The sequence below is a fragment of the Glycine max genome, chromosome 6 (assembly GCF_000004515.6).
Source record: "Glycine max cultivar Williams 82 chromosome 6, Glycine_max_v4.0, whole genome shotgun sequence".
NCBI classification, from domain to species: Eukaryota; Viridiplantae; Streptophyta; class Magnoliopsida; order Fabales; family Fabaceae; genus Glycine; species Glycine max.
The window spans coordinates 30025732-30047484 of record NC_038242.2 but is presented as its reverse complement, the minus strand read 5'-3'; the positions used below and the strand labels follow the sequence as shown (position 1 = coordinate 30047484).

At 39.4% G+C, this 21753-nt stretch overlaps 1 protein-coding gene across 1 annotated transcript; it reads left to right on the top strand.

Annotated features, from left to right (window-relative positions):
* The first annotated feature begins 14093 nt into the window (after positions 1-14093).
* LOC102670335 (uncharacterized) lies at positions 14094-14606 on the top strand. Its single transcript, XM_006582564.1, has one exon. The coding sequence runs from the start codon at positions 14094-14096 to the stop codon at positions 14604-14606; it is 513 nt and encodes a 170-aa protein (XP_006582627.1).
* Positions 14607-21753: the final 7147 nt, after the last annotated feature.

Genomic DNA, 21753 nt, shown 5'->3' with positions numbered 1-21753 from the left:
AACGCCTTAACATTTCTTTCCTTTTCAAAAATCAAAAGATCGTTTAAAGGTTCAATGCCTTAAACGACTTTTGTTCGGTTAAAATATATCTTGCGGAAAAAGATAAAAACAACTTAACCAACATTTAGTTCTGCAAGAACTACGTAGGTCTGATTTCCTCATCGCAATTGAGGATACGTAGGAGCAAAAGCCCCGTTTTTGTCGACCACCCCAAGAGATTGTTAATAGTCTAATGCCTTAACATTTCTCTCCTTTCAAAAACTAAGAGATCATTAATGGTCCAACGCCTTAACATTTCTCTCCTTTCAAAACCAACAAATCGTTAATGGTCCAACACCTTAACGTTTCTTTCCTTTTCAAAAATCAAAAGATCGTTTAAAGGTCCAATGCCTTAAACGACTTTTGTTCGGTTAAAACATATCTTGCGGAAAAAGATAAAAACAACTTAACCAATGTTTAGTTCTGAAAGAACTACGTAGGTTTGATTTCCTCATCGCAATTGAGGATACGTAGGAGCGAGGGAAACTCCCTTGTCGACCACAAAAAGATAAAAAATACAAAAAGGTCCATAAAAAGCTATAATAAAAAAAAAGGGAAATGCATAATTTTGAAATCATATCTTGCACACTCGATTAGAGGCTATCGTCCCTTGTGACGGACACGTGGGGTGCTAATACCTTCCCCGTGCGTAAAAAAAACTCCCAAACCTTTCACACTTAAAGTTCATAGACCACACATTTCAGTTTTTCTGACGTTTTCTTCGAATAAACGTTGGTGGAGACTCCGCGCATTTTCCTCCCATGGAAGACGCACCCGTGAGCCTCGCATCGCCCTCCTGCTAAAGGGTAGGTAGTGACAGCGCTAAGCGCACTTCCAAGAATTCAAAACCCGTAAGAGATTGACGCTTAGCGCTTCCTACCCCGCTAAGCCTAGCTTAAAAACTCAAGTTACAGAATGGATCTGGGGCTTAGTGCAGGATAGCGCACTTAGCGCTGCTACAATAAAATTTTTCCAGAGAAGAAGTGGCGTTTAGCAAATCATCCACGCTAAGCCCACTGGTTAAGGTTCAATTACTATGAAGATGTGGGGCTTAGCGCAGTGATGTGCGCTTAGCTGAACTATTCAGCCAACCAATTAGGGGTCTGTGCGCTTAGCGCGAGCAAGCTCGGCATAGCGCGTGAAGACTGAGCGCTTAGCACAAAGTATGCGCTTAGCGAATAAACAATTGCAAAAAAAAAATTTCAAGTCTTTTCCTGTCTATCTCTTCACACAAGCTTAAAACCCCTTTGTTCATTACTAAACAAGCTGAAATTAATCACAATCACAAGCAAAGTATCCTAACTACATGCAAGAGATAAGAATGAAAAATAGGAAAGGGAAAGAAAAGTTGGGTTGCCTCCCAGTAAGCGCTCTTTTAATGTCACTAGCTCGACGCACCATCCTGTTATCCAGGATCCAAGCATAGAACAGAGTTCAATCTTTCCATAGCTCCACCATGATATTGCTTCAACCTTTGTCCGTTCATTACCTATGTCCTATCAGGATCTTTAGATTGAGGATCACAAAGCTCCACTGCTCCATATGGTCAAACTTTTTTATGGTAAATGGTCCAAACCACTTTGATTTAAGCTTTCCAGGGAACAATTTAGGTCTGAGTTGAAAAGCAACACTTATTGTCCTAGCTGAAAATCCTTCTTGAGCAACTTTTTGTCATGATACTTTTTAACCCTTTCTTTATACTGCTTTGAAGATTCATAAGTGGTCAATCTCATCTCTTCCAACTCCATGAGCTATAGCCTCCTTTGTTCTCTGGATGCGGCTTCATCAAAGTTCAAAAATTTCAAGGCCTAGTATGCTTTATATTCCATCTCCACTGGTAAATGACAAGACTTACCGTATACCATCTGAAATGGGAATAATCCTATCAGAGTCTTGAATGTTGTTCTGTATGCCCATAAAGCATCATCTAATTTGATGGACCAGTCCTTTCTAGTAGAAGCTACAGTCTTCTCCAAAATCTTTTTCAACTCCCTGTTTGATACTTCTGCTTGCCCATTGGTCTGGGGGTGATAAGGTGATGTTACTTTGTGTGTCACATTATATTGTTTCAGAACCTTCTGTAATTGATTATTGCAGAAATGTGTACCTCCATCACTAATCAGAATTCTGGGCACCCCAAATCTTGAGAAAATATTCTTCTTCAGAAACTTCACCTTAGTCTTAGCATCATTATGCGGGGTAGCCATTGCTTCAACCCATTTAGAAACATAGTCAACAGCCACTAGTATATATTCATTGCCAAAAGACGAAGGGAAGGGACCTACAAAATCAATCCCCCAACAATCAAATACCTCAAGCTCCATGATATTTTGTAAAGTCATTTCATTTCTTCTTGATATACCTCCCATCCTCTGACATTGATCACAGTGTAGCACATATTGGTGAGCATCTTTAAAGAGTGTGGGCCAAAAGAATTCGGATTGCAAAACCTTGGTCGCCATCTTATCTCCACCATAATGGCTGCCACATAGGGAGTTGTGGCAATGCCATAATATATGCTTGGCTTCTTCTTGTGTCACACATCTTCTTAGAAGATTGTCAAGCACTTCTTTAACGTCATTAGCTTGACGCATAGCTTAATACCTTCAAGGTGGCATGAAAGTCACATAGAACACATCTTCCTTGAAGTTTCGCCTTTTAGCTAAAAATTCCATGAACTTCATATAGTCTAGAAGTACATTCCAAATCATTTCAAGAAAGGTGTTAGTGATTAAAGAAAGAATGGCACTTAAGGTTTCCTCATGCTCTCCTTGCCTTCCTTTCTTGACAACCAGTTGATGAGGAAGGTTATTGATTTGGAGAATACTTTCTTGTTGGTTTTCTACTGTTGAGTACTTCTCCCATTGTTGTTGTTCTTGTTCCTCATCTTTCTCCTCATCTTTTTCCCTGGACTCATGGTCTTTTACAGGGTTTTCCTCTTGAGCTTCAACCTCTACAAAGTATTTTTCTCGTCTGGACATAAATTAAGTCACTACTTCTGCCAGCTCACCAACCTGGATTTCTGCACTTTGGAGTGCTCGTTGAGTTGATTTAGTTGTTTCCTTGAATTGCATCAACAATTTATCTAGATTGGAACCTCTTTCTGCTTCATTTTGATAGTAAGGTTGTAACTTTGGTCCCCCTTGAAAGTTTTCTATTCAGTAGCTCTTGCCAAAATGAATTTCATGATTTTTCATTGAATTTTGATTGGCTTTTGAGTTAGCATGGTATGCCATGAATTCCTCAAACACACTTTCAAGATTAGGAGTTCTTTCTTCTTCATATTGATTGTAAGGACTTAACTTCCGTTCCCACCTTTGATCGTGTGTTGTCAAGATATTCATTTCACCCCTTAAAAAGCTCCAAATCTCATGGAACTAAATCATCTACAAAAGATTTACTATGCATACAAAGCACTAACAAGAGCAGCAGTCACCAAGTCAAGAGGAAAACAAACATAAACAAAAACAAATATTCTCAAGTAATAAAAGAATAAAGAATAGACACCTAAAAACGAACTAACTTCCCAAATAAAAAGAAGTTCCCCGGCAACGGCGCCAAAAACTTGTTCGCTTTCGGCAAGTGCACCGAATCGCACAAGTAGTATAAAACGGTAAGAACCGAGTATCAAACTCTCGGGGAACTTGTGTTATTTGGTAAGCTATTTAAGCAACTAGGTGTCTAGTGTGTAAAGATAAGTGTGAGTATGAATAGGTGTGTAAACTATCTGTGCAAAAAGGAAAATCACACGAGAGAAATGATGTGTAAAAACAAGTAGAAAACACGTTGGTCTTCCTAATAGGTGCCTGATGCTAAAAAGATATTCTCTATCTAACAATGTTCACGTGTTCCTATGGTGTCTCCTGAGATACTAAACCCCGATTCCTCATGATAGTTTAGCCTAATCCTAATCAAGCATCGTCCACAGATTCCTCTTGTTCGACTAAACTCAACTAGGATCACATTAAGACACACATACACAACTAAATTATCGCACCCTGATTCCTCGTGATAGTATGACAACTTAGCCCTGTGCTATCAAGGAATTTAGAGTCAGACCAGTTTCCACTGTTGAATGACACTAACAAAGCATGCATCTACGTGATCAATGTAAAGGCATACTGGAGTGAAAAGCAGATAGCACAGAGAACACACAAAACATCATTAAATAAATAAAAATATATTCACATCAGGTACCTACAAGGAAGATCCAACAGAGGATTTAGTTTTCCATACCAGGAAGCCTTCTTTACAACAAAGAGAAGAACAAGATGAAAGATTGCAAAAATACAAGTGGTGAGGATGTCTCCTTCATCATCTTCTAGAGTCTTCCTCGCGCTTAGCCCATGAGTGTTGCGCTTAGCGGACTCTCGCTAAGCCAGCAGATTGGCTTAGCGAGAAGGTGAAAAGCAACACTTCTCAAAGCTTGCTTAATTAACCTGAAATTGAGAGAAAATGATTATTAAACACACAAAATGGAAGTACAAAGTATTTATTACCTATACTTAACAGAAAATACTTATAACACTGCAAAATAACCATAAATTGGAAGATTTTGATACAATTTACACAAGTTTTATACACAAAAGTTAGTCGTATTCACCAACTAACAACTCCCCCAAATTTACAGTTTTCTTGTCCTCAAGCAAAAAGAGAACAGTTCACTTGTCCTCAAGTGACAATAACATGCAATGACTATGTAGAAAGGTGTATGCAACAAAAGTTATTGATTGCATTATGTACTCATCACTTGTCTTTCACAAGGTATGCAGTTATCTAGAGAGAAGAATAAAATGTAACCTGAACAATTAAATGGAGGTAGACATAAGATAGATATTAAGGAAAGTAGCTTAAACCACAGTCTCACGGCTACTGTTTCACTCAAGCACAAGTGTTTAAGCTATTCATTAATAACAACTAGCAAGAGGTCCAATCTTTGAATTTCATCTCATGCCATAAAGTTAGAAATGTATAAACAGAATCAGAAGGACTTTCTCAGGCTTGTAGAGAGGCTTGGCTATAAAAATTCATTGATTTTTCTAGAATTCAAAGGTTTAGATTCTAAGAGAGCACATATCAAAACCGTGTTAAAAAATGAATGTTCAAAGGCAGTTTTCTTAAAACCATCTTTGAAATAAGTGTCTTTCTCGCAGAATGAGCCTTATCTTCTCGTTGTCATGCTCAGTCTTCATGATTCAAAGATTGTTTACATTCACTCTTCTCCTTCCATAGGACTTTCTTCTTCACCACCTCACTTTTTGTCTCCCTCATCCACCACCTCACTTTCTGTCTTCCTCCTCTCCTTTAGGTTACACTCCATCAGAGCCGCTTCCCAAAACAACCTCGGTTTCATACCCCCTCTACTCCAAACCCTAACCTCATTCATCACTGCCATTGCCTTCTTCTTCATTCACTTCCACCACACACCCACTTGTTCTTCACCTTGCACCGGAACGTGTGGCTGGCAAAGGAGAAGTGCCTTCGGCTCTAGATTGATGCCATGACAGAGGAGATCACGCACTTGTGTGGCCTCAATGAAAACAACTTCTTCGGCGAGTTTCCCGCCTCGGTCGCACTCCTCCACCACGTGAAGGTCATTGTTCTGTCATAGAACCATATCTCCAACGACATTCCGGCGTTGCTGCTAAATCTCCGACGATTGTACATTATCTACTTGCAAGACAACGCATTCACCGGATGCATTCCCAATTTCAACCAGAGCAGCCTCAAGTATTTAAATGTGTCCAACAACCGGCTCTCGGGCGAGATTCCGGTGAGGTCGACATTGATTCGGTTCAATGCATCGTCATTTTGGGGGAACCCGGGGCTTTGTGGGGAACAGATCGAAGAAGCATGCAAAATGGTGTGCTGGAACTCCATGATGTTCATGAGTCATTCATATCATTCAAGCATGCAAAATGGTGTTTGCTGAGTCATTCATATCATTCAAGTATTGCGAGGAAAGGAGGTGGAAGGGATTTCATATCGTTGAAGTCCAAAATAATGTAATTTGATATTACTTCTGTATGTTTTGTTTCTAATTTTTTGTTACTATGGCAGGCACACAATGAGTTGGAGACGTGTTTTTTTTTGTAGTGGAATCTTGAACTGGGTGGTAAGTGCAAGTTGCCATATGGTATTTATACATTTGAGCATTAGCAAGATGCACCTTTTGGCTAGTATTTGCTGCTCCTAATTGATTAAGAAAATTAAGAAGATTCACAAATTTGGTATGTCTAACAAAGGTTTAATTCTTGTTAGAAGAAAAGACCAATTAACTGGTCAGATTCCCCCCCCCCCATGACATTGTTTTGAAATACCAATGAATTACCTAATAGAAATTATAGTGACATTTAGACATATATATTTCAATATGTGATGATTTTGTTGAATGGGGGAGTGCCAATTGCATTTTCTAGAACTGAAGAGCCAACTGCAGAAATTCTTCAAACTAAGCTATACATTGACAGTTCCCGCTTCTATATCAAGTTTTGTGATGTTCAGGTAAAATTGTTGATTTGTCCTATGATGGCTTGTGTGATTCTGAGAAGATTGCAATTACAAATTATGTTAGTAACCACCCTTTGATATATTGTCTACCTTTTTTAAGTACAACGTGGGGTGAAGCAATTTCATGCATTCTAACTTGTTTAATTCTCTACCACAATGTATTGAAATGGTTTTATGTATACATGCATTCAATTATGATTCTTCATTCTTAGAATGTTTGTTGGAGGAAAGAAAACAAGGGATTGAATTAATATTGTTTTTTCAAGAATTTGGTTGCTACTAATAGCAGAAGTTGTTTTTACTTTTTAGTAGATATTGATTTCTGATGTTTAGTTATACTTTGTCTGTAGTAATAGATAAAATATGCTTGCTACCACCCTACAGAGAAAATATCTTTGCTAACTTTTTTCTCGAAACATGCTCCTCTATTTCCTATATTTTTCTTCTCTGAAGCATATTTATGAACATTATATGTGTCAAAAGTAAAATATTTATCATGGTTGGTGTGTTAACAATACCTATTCCAACAACTTCCTTTCCACAAGATGCATGTCATAGTTACTACTTTTTGTAATCTATGTTCATTACATACTTTCTATATCTCATTTTATTCGTTTTTTGGTGCAGCACCCATTCTTTGGGTTCAATTGACTTAAGCAACTCACCCCTCTCCCACATAAATTTGATTGTCATTTGTTGCCTCTCTATTTGCTTGAACAAATGGTTCCAATTTTAATTTAGGCTGGAGAAAGGTTAGAAACACACTTTTTGCATCACTATTATAAGGTAAGTTTAATGTGGGTCTCACAAAAAAACCTGGGCCCACTAACTATTTAATGGAACCCACATAAAATTTTTCCAACAACAGAGAGCTTGTGGGAAAGAGCATGCAAAGGGTGTTGGTAGCACTCATCTTTTAGGCTTTCATATATTTTACCTTTTGTTGAATTTTAGTTATATTTTTTTTCTGCATTTGAAATTTGATTTTTGATTTCCTGAAAATACTTTTAGTATTAATTATATATGCAGAGATTAGCACGACGGGGGCTAATTCATACAATGCAGATCCAAAATTTAATGCATGCAAGGTTTGTTATTTTGGGGGAAAATTTCTATTTTATTAATTTAATGCAGATCCAATATTTAACTTCATATTTTGAATAATATTGTATATATTAATAATTAATAATATAAAAGTTGGTGTATGGACATGTTGAAATATGATTAATAAATAACTTCATAAGTTTATTTTGGCTCTTGATTTTGCATTAAGTAAAGGATTATAAAGACTGGATGTTCATATGTTTTTATACCCACTTACTTCTTGATTTATTTTCTAGAATGTGCTACTTTTAATGGTGAAAATGCATTACTTACTATAAAAAATGACCTATACCTACAGACAAAAATTGCCACTATAAATAAAAAAATCCGTAGGTAAATGTATGATAGATTTTGTCCTACGGACGCTTCTTTCGTCAACTTTGAGGGGGAGTGTAATGACAACTAATTGTCTGTCACTATAGGTTTTACCAACTATGTATAGTGTCATACCCTAATTTCGTCCGGGGACCTTTGCTTGATGACATGCGACCTTTGTTTGGTCCTTGTAAGGTGCTTGGCACCCATCATTAGGCAATTTGTGAAATTCTGGGACATGCCGGAAAACAAAAGAAAATGTTGATGCACAATCCATAAGGTTCCGTGACACCATGGAAATCAAATGGAAGCATCGTTGCATAATTAGTGAGGTTCTGTAACATTCCGTAAGTCAACAAGGGGATGATTATGTAATCCGCAAGGTTCCGTAACATTACGGAAAGAAAACAAGTATCGTTACGAAATTCGTAAGTTTCCGTAACTTTACGAAAAAAGAATCACAAAAAAAGGCAGAGGGGGTGTACTTAGTAAAAATGGGGGTGCAAATAGCAACCAGGCCCACTTGGGCCCTCCAGAAGATTCCTCCAGAAGGCTGTTGCTTCTGGAGGAAGCAACCCTGCTCGCCTGGGCGAGCTGGGCGGCAAGCATCTCCCCTATTTTGCTATAAATAGGGGAGGAAGTGAAGAAGAAAAGGGTTCAGCCCCTTAGGCACTTCTCTCTCTTTCGAATTTGCTTGGAAAAATTGTTTCCGTGAAGAAAATCTAAGCCGAGGCGCTTCCAAAACGTTTCCGTAACGTTTTCCGTGAGGAATTTCGCAAAGGTTTCGAACATTCTTCGACGTTCTTCATTCGTTCTTCATCGTTCTTCGATCTTCAACGGGTAAGTACCTCGAACCAAGCTTTTCGTTTCATTCTATGTACCCGTGGTGGTCCACATTGTGTTTCGTGTATTTTCGTTCTCGTTTTATTTACTTTTTATACCCCCTTTTGACGTGCTTAAGCCATTTTATTTAAGTCATTTCTCGCTTAAACTAAAAATAAAATAAATTTCCACCGATCGTTTGAATTGTATTATCCGTTAACTTCGGTTAAAATAAATTCTGACCGTTCGGTCGTGCCGTAACCACGTTGGAAATCAAAAAAGAGGTAAAAAATAATATAATAATCAAAAAAATATTTTTTAGTAAAATAAAGCGAAAAATCAATTGGACGTTTTCTCTTTGGGACTTCTCACTCTTAATCGAATCGACTAATAACTAAAGTGGAACTAAGGCTAAAATCAACTCACCTAGTCAAGCTCGTCCATAAAAATAGTTTTTTTAAGTTTGTCATTTCAATTTCTTACTAAGTAAAATGGATCATTTTCAAGGTCCAACGCCTTAAAATGATCACCTCTTAAGTAAAAAAGAATCACTTGATAAGAAAGAACTACGTAGGTCTGATTTCCTCATCGCAATTGAGGAATACGTAGGAGCAAAGGGAAACACCCTTGTCGACCACAAAAAGAGAAAAATATAAAAAGGGTATAAAGGATATAAGGACATAAAAGGGAACATAAAAAATCAAAGTCATGTTTGCACATTCGATTAAAGGCTGTCGTCCCTTGGGACGGACGTGTGGGGTGCTAATACCTTCCCCGTGCGTAAATACAACTCCCGAACCTTTCACTTAAAATTCGTAGATCGCGTCTTTTCCGGTTTTTCCAACGTTTTCCTCAAATAAACGTTGGTGGCGACTCCGCGCGTATTCCTTTCGTGGAACACGCATCCCGCGAGTCACGCGTCGCCCTCCCGCCGAAGGGTAGGTTGCGACATATAGTGTGTAGGTAAAAGTCATTAACTTCTACTTACTACTCCTAACTGTAGGTAAAAGTCTTTAATTTGTACCTATCATCTTCAACTGTAGGTAAAAACCATATAATAATAATAATAATAATAGTAATAATAATAAATCTTCAATGCTACTTACTTTTCATATTTTTTTTAAATTATCATGTGGAAAATGACATTTAAATTGGAAAAATATGTAAGTTATAAAAATAAAAAGAAACAAGGAAAAAGAAAAAAAGATAAACCAATAGTATCGAGATAAAAAAAATTGACAAATAAAAAAAATTGATTTTAATTATCTCAATGATAATCACATCATAAAAATAATAAAAATTGAAATTCATGCAATTACCCCTACCAAGTTTGAGGCTAGACTTTTATAATCATGCCTAATGGGCCAAAGACTGGATTCATCTTTCTAGGAGACTTTTGTTCCTGCACGAGAAAGCAAGGTGATGAAAATAGCAACAGCTAAAACACATGATTTCTTATTTAAAACCGCACACATTGTTGCAATAACTAATAAATTAAACACCCCTTCAAAGATCGGCAATGGAAGGATTACAAATTATGGCTTCTGAAGATTTTAGACAAGCAAATACAGTGCAAGTAACAAAATAAACAAGGTTTAATTGTATTTTTAGTCCTATTATAGCTGTGTAGTTTTAGTCCCCTTACAGGTTTTTGAGCAAATACAACCCATCAAATTTCCAATAAATTTCTAACTAGTATGACTATTTCAAATTATCCATTATAAGAAAGTTGAGGAGAATTAAATTAATTTAATGTTAAAAGTAGAGGGGCTTGATTTGCTCACACAAATTAAAACTTAAGAAACCAACATTATACAAAGTCTAAATTAGAGGACCACAAGTGAAATTAAACAAATAAATAATATCATTGAGCAGCCTAGGGAGTATAAGAGGTTTTAATCTAGTTACACTGTTAATATAAAAAAAAATAGCCTCCAGTCATGAGACTTGAAAACCACCAAAAATAATAGCTCATATAAACTTTAAATTTCACAAAACAGAACTGAAGAAAGGACAATAACTATAGACACGTCTTGGTATGAGTGTCAATGATAGCACATCAGCAACAAGGCCCAAACGAATTGCGAAGAAGCCATTAGGCTGGGAGGATTACATTTACTAAGCAAGTCAAAAGGGCAATTTAGGGAATTACCTGTTAGTAGAATTAGCCTTCCTCTGTAGGATCTTGTTTTCTGATTTCCTTTAGTGTTTTTCTTGTGCGTGTCTCCTATGGAATATTCAGTTTGTTAGGTTTGCCCCCTCTGCAGTGAGCAGGGCTGTTAGAAGAATATTTTCCTTTTTTTTTGCTATAAATATATGTAAGGACAATGAGGAAGGAATGAAAATACATAGAATTCTACTTCTTACCTTGCTTTCTGGAGGTAGCCCTGACCTCAAATTCAGGAGCACTCATCAATTGGTGCTTTCATTGATCCCTCCTCTCCATGGCCAACAATACGCGTTCCCAGACTCTGTCCCGCATAGAAGAAGCCATTACTCTCCTAACCCAGAACCAAAACATCCTCACTACAACCCAAAATTCCATCCACTCTTGCCTCGACGATGTTACTTCTTGCCTTCACGCCCTCGAAACAGCTTCCCCATCACCCTCACCTCATTCACCTGCACCCCGTATGAACCTCGAGGTGCCCCGGTTCGACGGTACCAACACACCTGCATGGATATTTAAAATTAACCAATTCTTTGATTACCATCGGACTCCCGATGATGAATGTATTCAGGTGGCCTCATTTAACCTTGACGGCGTTGCACTGAGCTGGTTTCTGTTGATGCACCGAAACGACCAGCTACCTTCCTGGTCCTCCTTTCTTCAGGCACTAGAGCTTCGATTTTCCCTCTCCCTATATGATGACCCCCGTGGTGCGCTTTTCAAACTATCCCAACAAGGTACCGTCAACTCCTACCTTGCTAAGTTCGAAGCCTTGGCCAACAGGATTGTGGGTCTCCCTACCCCTTTCCTCCTCAACTGCTTCATTTCCGACCTCGCACCAGATATCCGCTGCGAAGTCTTGGCCCTTTAGCCCTTGTCACTGGCCCAAGTGGTGGCACTCGCAAGCCTTCAGGAAAACAAGCTCACTGATGCCCGACGCTCCCCTCGCCCTCGACCATCTCCCCTGTCTACCCTACCCCCTTCATCATCTCCCCTGGCCCACCTACCCCCTTCATCTTTACCCCCTTCTTCTACTCTTCCCCCTCTATTTCCTGCCCCACCCAAGACAACCTACAAACGCCTTACCCAGGCCATGATGGCGTCTCATCGCGAGTGCGGACTCTGCTATAATTGCGACGAACGCTACGACCCAAACCACCGTTGTCTCGCCAAATTTTTTCTCCTCATCGCCTCTGAGGATGATGACAACCCCCCTGACTCACCTACATCACCCTCTCCTTTACCTAGCCCCACAGACCAGCCCTCAACCCCACACTTAGCCCAACTCAGCCTACACACTTTATCCGGCCAACCTGCCTCAGCCACCCTTCGCATCGTGGGCTCGATCTCCGGTCACGATGTCGTCGTCCTTGTTGATGGAGGCAGTACCCACAACTTTATCCATGATCTTCTGGCCCATTTCCTCCACTGGGTTACCCAACCTGTACCTCTGCTGGTGGTTATGGTGGGCAATGGCACCGAGGTCACCTGCGATAAGGTTTGTCGCGACATCGCCATTGTGATTCAGGGGCACACCTTTACCCTAGATTTGCATGTAATGGCTCTTGGAGGGACTGATGTCGTGTTGCGCAGCCTAGCTCCAACTCTTAGGCCCAATGATGACTGACTATTCATACCTTCAAATGACCTCTGTTCACCATGGGCGGCCCATTACTATCTAGGGCGGGCTAGACACTGGCCCATCTGAAATATACCATGGCCAGGTGCGACGACTGATGGCAACACAGCGAGTAGTGGCTCTCTTCCACATCCACCTGCAGGAACCTGGGCCTATTGCTGCTAACACCTCCATTCCTCCACCTGTACATCGTCTTCTCCTGGCATATTCTCCACTTTTCCAAACACCAGCAACTCTCCCACCCTCACGGCCAACAAACCATGCTATACACCTTGAACCCAACACAAAGCCCGTCAACGTTCGCCCATATAGGTACCCTTACTTTCAAAAGCAAGAAATCAAACGACAAGTCAAGGACATGCTCCGACGATAGCACATTCACCCAAGTCGGAGTCCTTACTCTTCTCCGGTACTCCTAGCCAAGAAGAAGGATGGAACATGGAGATTTTGCGTTGACTATCGTGCTTTAAATGAGGTCACGATTAAGGATTGCTTTCCCCTTCCAACAATCGATGAGCTCCTTGATGATCTAGGCCATTCCTATTGGTTCTCGAAGCTGGACCTTGCCCAAGGTTTCCACCAAATTCGTATGGCTGAACCAGATATTCCAAAAATGGCTTTCCATACTCATCAGGGCCACTATGAGTACGTTGTCATGCCATTCGGCTTCTGCAATGCACATTTAACATTTCAGGCCACCATGAATGATTTATTTCAGTCGTTCATCAGAAAATTCGTATTGGTTTTGTTCGATGATATCCTAATATATAGCCGCAATTTCCAGACTCACCTGGACCACCATGAACGCTTTCTTCAGACCCTTCAACAGAGTGCCTTCATCTGAAGGCATCCGAGTGCATTTTTGGGCAGCGACGCATTGAATACCTCGGACACTTTGTATCTTTCAGGGGAGTGGAACCCGACCCTTCAAAGCTTCAAGCCATGCAACAATAACCAACCCCGACATCTCTGCGGCAGCTCCGAGGATTCCTTGGTCTAACTGGATTCTATCGATGATTTGTCAAGAATTATGCCCACATCGCAGAGCCACTCACTCGCCTATTGTGAAAAGACCAATTTGTGTGGTCTCCCGAGGCACAATCAACCTTCGACGACTTGAAAGCAGCTATGACCACCACTCATGTCCTATCCCTCCCGGACTTCACGATTCCGTTTGTAGTGGAAACCGATGCCTCAGGGACAGGCATGGGCGCCGTTTTGATGCAGCGCGACCATCCAATTGCCTACTTTAGTAAGCAATTCTGCCCCAAATTGCTTTATTCTTCTACATACATCCGCGAGTTGCACACCATTACCTCCGCCGTGAAACGCTGGCAGCAATACCTATTGGGCCATGCTTTTGTGATTCTCACTGATCACAAAAGCCTGCGAGAACCGATGATGCAACCAGTGTAAACTCCTGAATAGGATGTTTATCTCGCCAAGCTCCTGGGATATAATTATTCAATTCAATAAAAGGTCGGACATAGTAACATGGTGGTCAATGCACTCTCGCGTCAGACAGATACAGACCATACAACATCAATGTTTTCTATCCTATCCATACCTCACCCAAAATTCTTGGACGATTTGAAAAGAGAATTAGCCTCATCGGAGGAATTTAATGACCTCAAGACGCGTGTCACCAAGGATCCCCAACAGCATCCCGCGTTCATTCTCAGAGATGGCCTTTTACTGTACAAGGGGCGCATTTGGATTAACCGCGGCAACAATTTCATTGCTCTTCTCCTTGAGGAATTTCACAAGTCTCCATTGGGTGGCCACATGGGCTTGGCCAAGACCCTCAGTCAACTAAAACAGAGCTTTTACTGGGAAGGTATGCGTCAAGACATGCAACAATTCATTAAACAATGTGTGGATTGCTTGCAAACCAAATATATTCCTCAGAAATCGGTGGGGCTCCTCCACCGTCGCGACTATGATAGGATTTGGCTCTGGATTTCATTATCGGCCTTCCCAATTCTCAGGGAGTCACAATTATCATGACTGTAGTGGATCGTTTCTCCAAAGGAGCCCATTTTGGGTCTCTTCCCTCCCATTTCACAGCTCACACAGTGGCCCAGCTTTTCATTGACTCGATTTGCAAGCTTCATGGGTTTCCCCGAAGTCTGATTTCTGATCGGGATCCTATCTTCATCAGCAAATTTTGGAAGGAACTTTTCCGGCTTTGCGGCACAAAACTACGAATGAGCACCGTCCATCATCCACAGACCGATGGTCAGACAGAGGTGCTCAATCGTGTGTTGGAGCAATATTTACGTAGCTTCGTTCATCAGAAACCAAAACAATAGAGTAAGTTTCTCAGTCTCGCTGAATGGTGCTACAACACCATTAGTCACTCATCAACTAACCTCTCTCCCTTTGAGGTCACATATGGCAAGCCATCATCGGCAATTACAGACTATCTTCCTGGATCATCTTCAGTGGAAGCAGTGGATTTTCTCCTTTCCTCTCACCAACATTTGTTTGAGACCCTTCGCCGGAAACTCGAACATACTCAGGCGAAGATGAAACATCTTACAAATACTCATCGCCATGAAGCCACTTTCAATATCGGAGATTGGGTCTATGTGAAGTTGCGACCTTATCGCCAGACTTCCATAGCTGATAAGTATCAGAAGTTGAGCAAACGTTTCTGCGGCCCCTATCAGATCACTGACTCTATGGGCAAGGTAGCATATCGAGTCACACCACCTCCATCATCCAAAATCCATCCCGTCTTCCACTACTCAACTTAAACTTCATCAGGGCCCCATCACTATAGAACAATCCCTTCCTCCAACTTCTTGGGACAACAACCCCGTGATAGAACCATTGACCATAATGGACCATAAGTGGGATACTAGCGAGCCACCACAGCTGTTAGTTCTGGTTCAATGGGCCGATTTGCAACCTGAAGACTCCATGTGGGAGAATTGGGCCGAACTCAAGACTCAGTACCACCTTGAGGACAAGGTGTTTCTTGATGACGTGAGGAATGATAGCACAGTAGCAACAAGGCCCAAACGAATTGCGAAGAAGCCATTAGGCTGGGAGGATTACATTCACTAAGGAAGTCAAAAGGGCAATTTAGGGAATTACCTGTTACTAGAATTAGCCTTCCTCTGTAGGATCTTGTTTCTGATTTCCTTTAGTGTTTGTCTTGTGCGTGTTCCCTATGGAATATTCAGTTTGTTAGGTTTTCCCCCTCTGCAGTGAGCAGGGCTGTTAGAAGAATATTTTCCTTCTTTTTGCTATAAATATATGTAAGGACAATGAGGAAGGAATGAAAATACATAGAATTCTACTTCTTACCTTGCTTTCTGGAGGTAGCCCTGACCCCAAATTCAGGAGCACTCATCAGTCAAATTGATGACAGAGGACATCCCCTTCTAATAATCTAGCATTTAAAGATCTGATTCAACATAAATATACCTCAATATTGGCCTATTATGTAAAACTGTATTGTAGGAATCAGGAAACCAGTTGCAACATTATTGTGTGGAAATGAAAACATTATTAAACCAAACCCTTGAAAAAATGGTAGCAACACATAAAAGTCACCAACCAACCTGGACGATAGGTAATGGGATTTTTTCCTTAACTTCATGCACAATGTTGGCCTATGCTTCCACCGCTGCCTAAAATCAACATACACGAGCAATACAGTTGGAAAAATCATTGACCAGATAATGGACATGTGATGATAAATACACTTCAGCCATGGCAAGTCCAACATACTCCAAGAGAAAAATCAAATAACAAGTAGAAGGAGCTTGCATTTTTTATTTTAAATAAAGCAATTTTCTCATACAGTAACAAGTACAAGGAACTTGCATTTTTTATTTAAAATAAAGCAATTTTCTCATACAGTAATAAGTACAAGGAACTTGCATTTTTCAGCCATGGCTATTAACTCACATTTGCATTAATATTTGAGAAGAAAATATTCAATTAAGAGAAGTTGATCACCTAGAAGCCAATTAGAACACAATCACCAACGACCAAAAAGACGTTGAGTGCATGTTGCTCATGTATATCCTCCCACACAACATGCTCATCGGAAATGTGTAGGCCCACCATGAAAGTGAGAATCTGCAGAATCAAATCCAATATTTGTAAGAAAAATCAACATAAAGGAATAATAGCCAATGATATAGATATAAAAGTGTAGCTTACTTGAATCCTCTGAAAAGATTGACCCGGACAGCCTGAAAAAGCATATGAGACTAACAAGCAACTTAAATATTAAAATGATTGATTGTGTTAGGAAAAAAGTTGTGCAAACTATATTAGCCTGGCCCATTTTTTAAGACAATGAAAACTTTGCAAAAACAATGGTTATGCATATTTAAAGTACAGCTGCAGAATTAATTCAGTACCCCGTCAATCATGGGCATCAGTCCAATGGCCCTGGCTCGCAGGAAACATCCAGGAAGAACTGACTCCTATCAAAACAATGCAGAAAAATTCTTAATTAAATAGCCATTATGGAACTAAGTTGTGGTTATAGAAAGCTTGAGTCAGATTTTATAATGTAAGCTTCAATACTAAATATCATAAACTTCCAACAATCCGTGATGCCTCTGTTCCATATTAGACTGTTGTAGCTAATCCCCCATAAACTGAAAATTTTGTGATCAATTCAGATTATAGACATTGATGGTGATGAAGAAAAATTAAGAGTCAAAATTTTAGTGATAAACTAAATGAAACTGAAAATCAAGTCAGTCATTAGAGTACAAAAAGGTATATAAGTAAACATAATTTAAGAAGTTTAAACATCAAAAAAGCCATTTGAAAACATCTATAATTTCTTTACATTGAGAAAAATAATCGTTCTTGGAGAAGTAACTACCATCAGTAAATTCACAAACTAAAGAAACATGAAATTCAGACAATGTTTAAATGATATAATGAAGTAGAACAATACTTCTTGGAGCTAGCATTATTTAAGTGAAGAAGTTATTAGAATTACGTACCCACTAGCCCTTGAGCCACCTATGGCACTTTGCTATTTTTCACTTCAACCATTACTAATATATATTTTGTCAGTTTGTTTAAGAACATCAGGTAAGCATTTCTCCACGATTGCCAAAGTGGTATTGTACCTATTAAGCCCCAAAAGCCTGTGAAGAATCCTAACCCCAAGCTCATGTATAATGCTTCATAGAAAACTGAATTGTCCTCATCACCATGAATTGCTGGTCCTTGAGGCTTTGTTGCTGGTCCTTCCTGTTGGGCATGAGGTTTTTCTTGGAGTCAACAAGTGTACATAGAAAATTTTCTTCTATTTTTTTAATTTGTCTTCTGTTGTGGGCTAGAATTATTGAATCATGGTTTTTTGTTAGGTTGGGTTTGAACTTCCACTGAAGGGAGCTCATCTTCATGGTTCAGGTGGTGTTTTTAAGTTTAATTTCTTATGTACCTGAGAATAGGGCAAATATATGGTACATTAGAATTGATATCTTCTCCCCCCTGTTCATTGTGAAATAGATATCTTCTCCAGGAGAATTTCCACTCCCAACCAGATTCTCCAAAGATCCCCATGCTTGCCACTGTCTTTAATTTTTGGGATGATATTTGATATAATTTTGGGTATTTGTATTTAAGAGTAATTCCATCTCCCACCCAAGAGTCTTCCCAAAATAGGATTTGATCACCACTGCCCAGTTTCCAGCGAAATTGGTTATTGACAGCAACCATGCTGCTGTGATGAATAATAGATCTTAAGTCAGACCACCAAGAGGAAAAAATCTGCTTAGGAGGGCCCTCTTCCAAGCCTCTCCAACCCCTGTACTTTGAGGTGAGTATTTTGCTCCATAGATGATCTTGTTGCTGGAACATCAACCATTTCCACTTCATAAGAAGAGCTCTATTAAAAGCCATCCAGATTGGGCTGGTAAAGACTTTGTCTCTATCAGAAGTTATAGACTTTGGAATACCATGCAATTTTCACAATCTGGTGTAATAACTCTTCATAGGAATGAAATGGGCAAATTTTGTAAGTCTGTCAACGACAACCAAGATGGTGTTGAACCCATGAGAAGCAGGTAAACCGGTTATGAAGTCTATAGCAATATCTTCCCACACTTGTGATGGAATGGCTAGTGGTTGCAATAATCCTGCAGGTAGAGAAGTTGCTATTTTAGCTCTCTGACAGATGTCACAACTCTGCACAAAGCTGTTTACATCCTTCTTCAATGATGTCCAGTAGAATTGGCTTGCAATTCTAGTTGTAGTTCTTTTTATCCCAGCATGCCCCCTATGGGAGAGTTATGAAATTCTTTCAGGAACATTTGAATCAATTCTTTTTCCTCAGGAATTACTACCCGATTCTTCCAATACAACAAATTACCCTTGATTGTGTAATTTGTCTGTGATTCTGGTTGTTGTTTACACAACTGTATCAGTTCCTGCAATGCAACATTCTTTATAGTGGCTTGTTCAATCTTCTGCAGTATACTAGCTTGAGGTTCAGACCAAGACAGCATCATCATTCATGACAAAGAATCAGCAGCTAGATTCTCCTTTCTGGCCTTGTATTCAATCACACAATCATATCCCAAAAACCTGTGTAACCACTCCTATTGTTCAGGTGTTTGTAGGGGTTGTTCCATCAATGATCTCAAGCTTTTTTGATCAGTTTTGATAATAAATTTGTGTCCCAGCAAGTAGTGTCTGAACTTAGCTATAGCTTCAACAATTGCTAACATCTCTCTAAATTAGTCAGATTTCTTTTGCACTCTAGGTGCAAGTTTCTTGGGAAAAAAATGCTATTGGATGGCCATTCTGATGTAATACTGCTCCAATACCAGTGTCGGAAGCATTAGTTTCCAAAATGAAGGGCAACTGGAAATTAGGAAGAGCTAACACTGGAGCTGAAGTCATGACTTTTTGCAATTGAACAAATGTTGTCTCTGCCTCTGGTGTCCACTTGAATGCTTCTTTTTTAAGTAAATCTGTCAATGGTGCAGCAAGCTTTGGATATCCTTTGATAAACCTTCGATAGTAACCAGTGAGGCCTAAGAAACCTCTTAGCTACTTGATATTGAGTGGTGTAGGCCACTCTAGAACTGCCTGCACCTTAGTAGCATCCATAGCAACTCCTTCACCTGAAACTATATGTCCCAAGTACTCTATCTCCAATACACCAAAAGAGCATTTAGACAACTTAGCAAACAAAACATTTTCTTTCAATACTTTGAATACAACCTCTAGATGGCATAAGTGTTCATGCCATGTGGAACTATATACCAATATATCATCAAAAAACACTAACACATATTTCCTTAAAGCATGTTGGAAAATATGGTTCATCAAACACTGAAAAGAAGTCGGAGCATTGGTTAAACCAAATGGCATTATTGGGCAAAATTTTGACTATGATAGGCAAAATTGCCTTATTGGCCAGAATTTGTTTATTGTTGCAGTGAAATTTTCTTTTTCTGCTAGTTTAAGTTGATTATGGATGTTGTATTTTAATTGAAATGTAGATAATAGGCTTTAAAAGGGTTTAAATACACTGTGGATAATTTCTGTATGCTTTTTTTTAGGCTTATCATTTACTACTGCTAATTGGCGTTGCTGTGGAAGCTCTTTGATTATAGCAACTCCAGGTATGTTTGTACGGTCTACTATCTTTATATGTATTATGATAGACTACTGTTTTGACATTTGTCGTAGCATTTATATACACATATACTGCTGTATTTGTTTGGTAGATAAATTGTTGTATTTGTTTGACTAACTTATCTAAGATCAATTTAGTATTTGTCAATAGTACTTGTCCCCTAAAGCTATCTTTGAAATCCAGCTTGTGCTGTTGACACACACACACAGGCACACGCACACACACACAACCACAAACCCACACAGGCACACACACAAACACACACACACACACAGAGCCAGACACTCAAAGACACACACACAGCCACAGACACACAAACACACACACACACAGACAGCCACCCACACCAACATAGACACACACAACCACACACACACACATACACAAACACACACATAGCCACACACACAGAAACACACACAACCACACACAGAGAAACACACCCACATCCACATACACACACAACCACACACACAGAAACACACACACACACACACACACCCACACCCACATACACACACACACACCCACACCCACATACACACACACACAGACAACCATACACACACACACAGACACCATCAGCATTTTCCTATAATTTTCAATAAATTTCCATCTTTCAATTTGTTAATCAGTGCCCTTAAGTGGTATATGTTATACATGTTTTTTTTTATCAGCAAAGATAAGTATATATATATATATATATATAGATAATTGAGTACCAGAGGTACTGAAATACAATTTTTGTTGCCCAAGCTAGTGGTTCGAGATTAGACTAAATGGAGTCTAAAAAGGAACCACAGCCAGCCCATAGACCATATTAATGGAGTCAAAAAGCTGCAGTGAAAATTTTAAAAAAAAAAACAGAAAACCTTATGTCAAACCTTATTAATTTGAACTTGTGCTTGTACATAAGTTCAATTAATTTAATTTTAAAAGCTGCAGTGCTTATTTTTCCACCCACATACTGCAGATGCTGCAGAATTTCTGCCTTAAATAAGTTGTAGTGCTTATTTTTGTAAACGCTGCAGTGCTTGTACATAACTTCAATTAATTTGAATCTGCTCTGCAAATGCTGCAGAATTTCTGCCTTAACCAAATTAGGATTTTCCACCCAGAAACCATCAATTTCTGCCTTTCTGGAAATTGGTCTTTCAGAGGTCTGGGCAATCGCAGTTTGAATCTGAAAGTTACATAAAGAGTTGGATGCAGAGTTCACAACGCGATGTGTATCTTGGAGCCTACCTAAATGGGTAAGTCACAAAATAAAAAAATTTAATTAATGTTTACTAATGTACTAACCCATTATAGGTTCCACTGCAGCGGACACTGGCAGATGGTGGTCATCCTGCCCAAGGAACACTTAGTTGTCTGGTTTTGTTCATTGCATAACAAGCCAGACAACTACCTTAAGGGGATTATTAATAGGCTAGTGTTGTTTTCAATACATTTGCATTGTAATACCTCAACGTACAACACCAGTTTTAATTGTACTCATATGGAACAGTGCTATCAAGGGTC

Excerpts from the sequence above, each read along its gene's own strand:
- LOC102670335 (XM_006582564.1), top strand. The coding sequence starts at position 14,094 with ATGGTGGTCAATGCACTCTCGCGTCAGACAGATACAGACCATACAACA.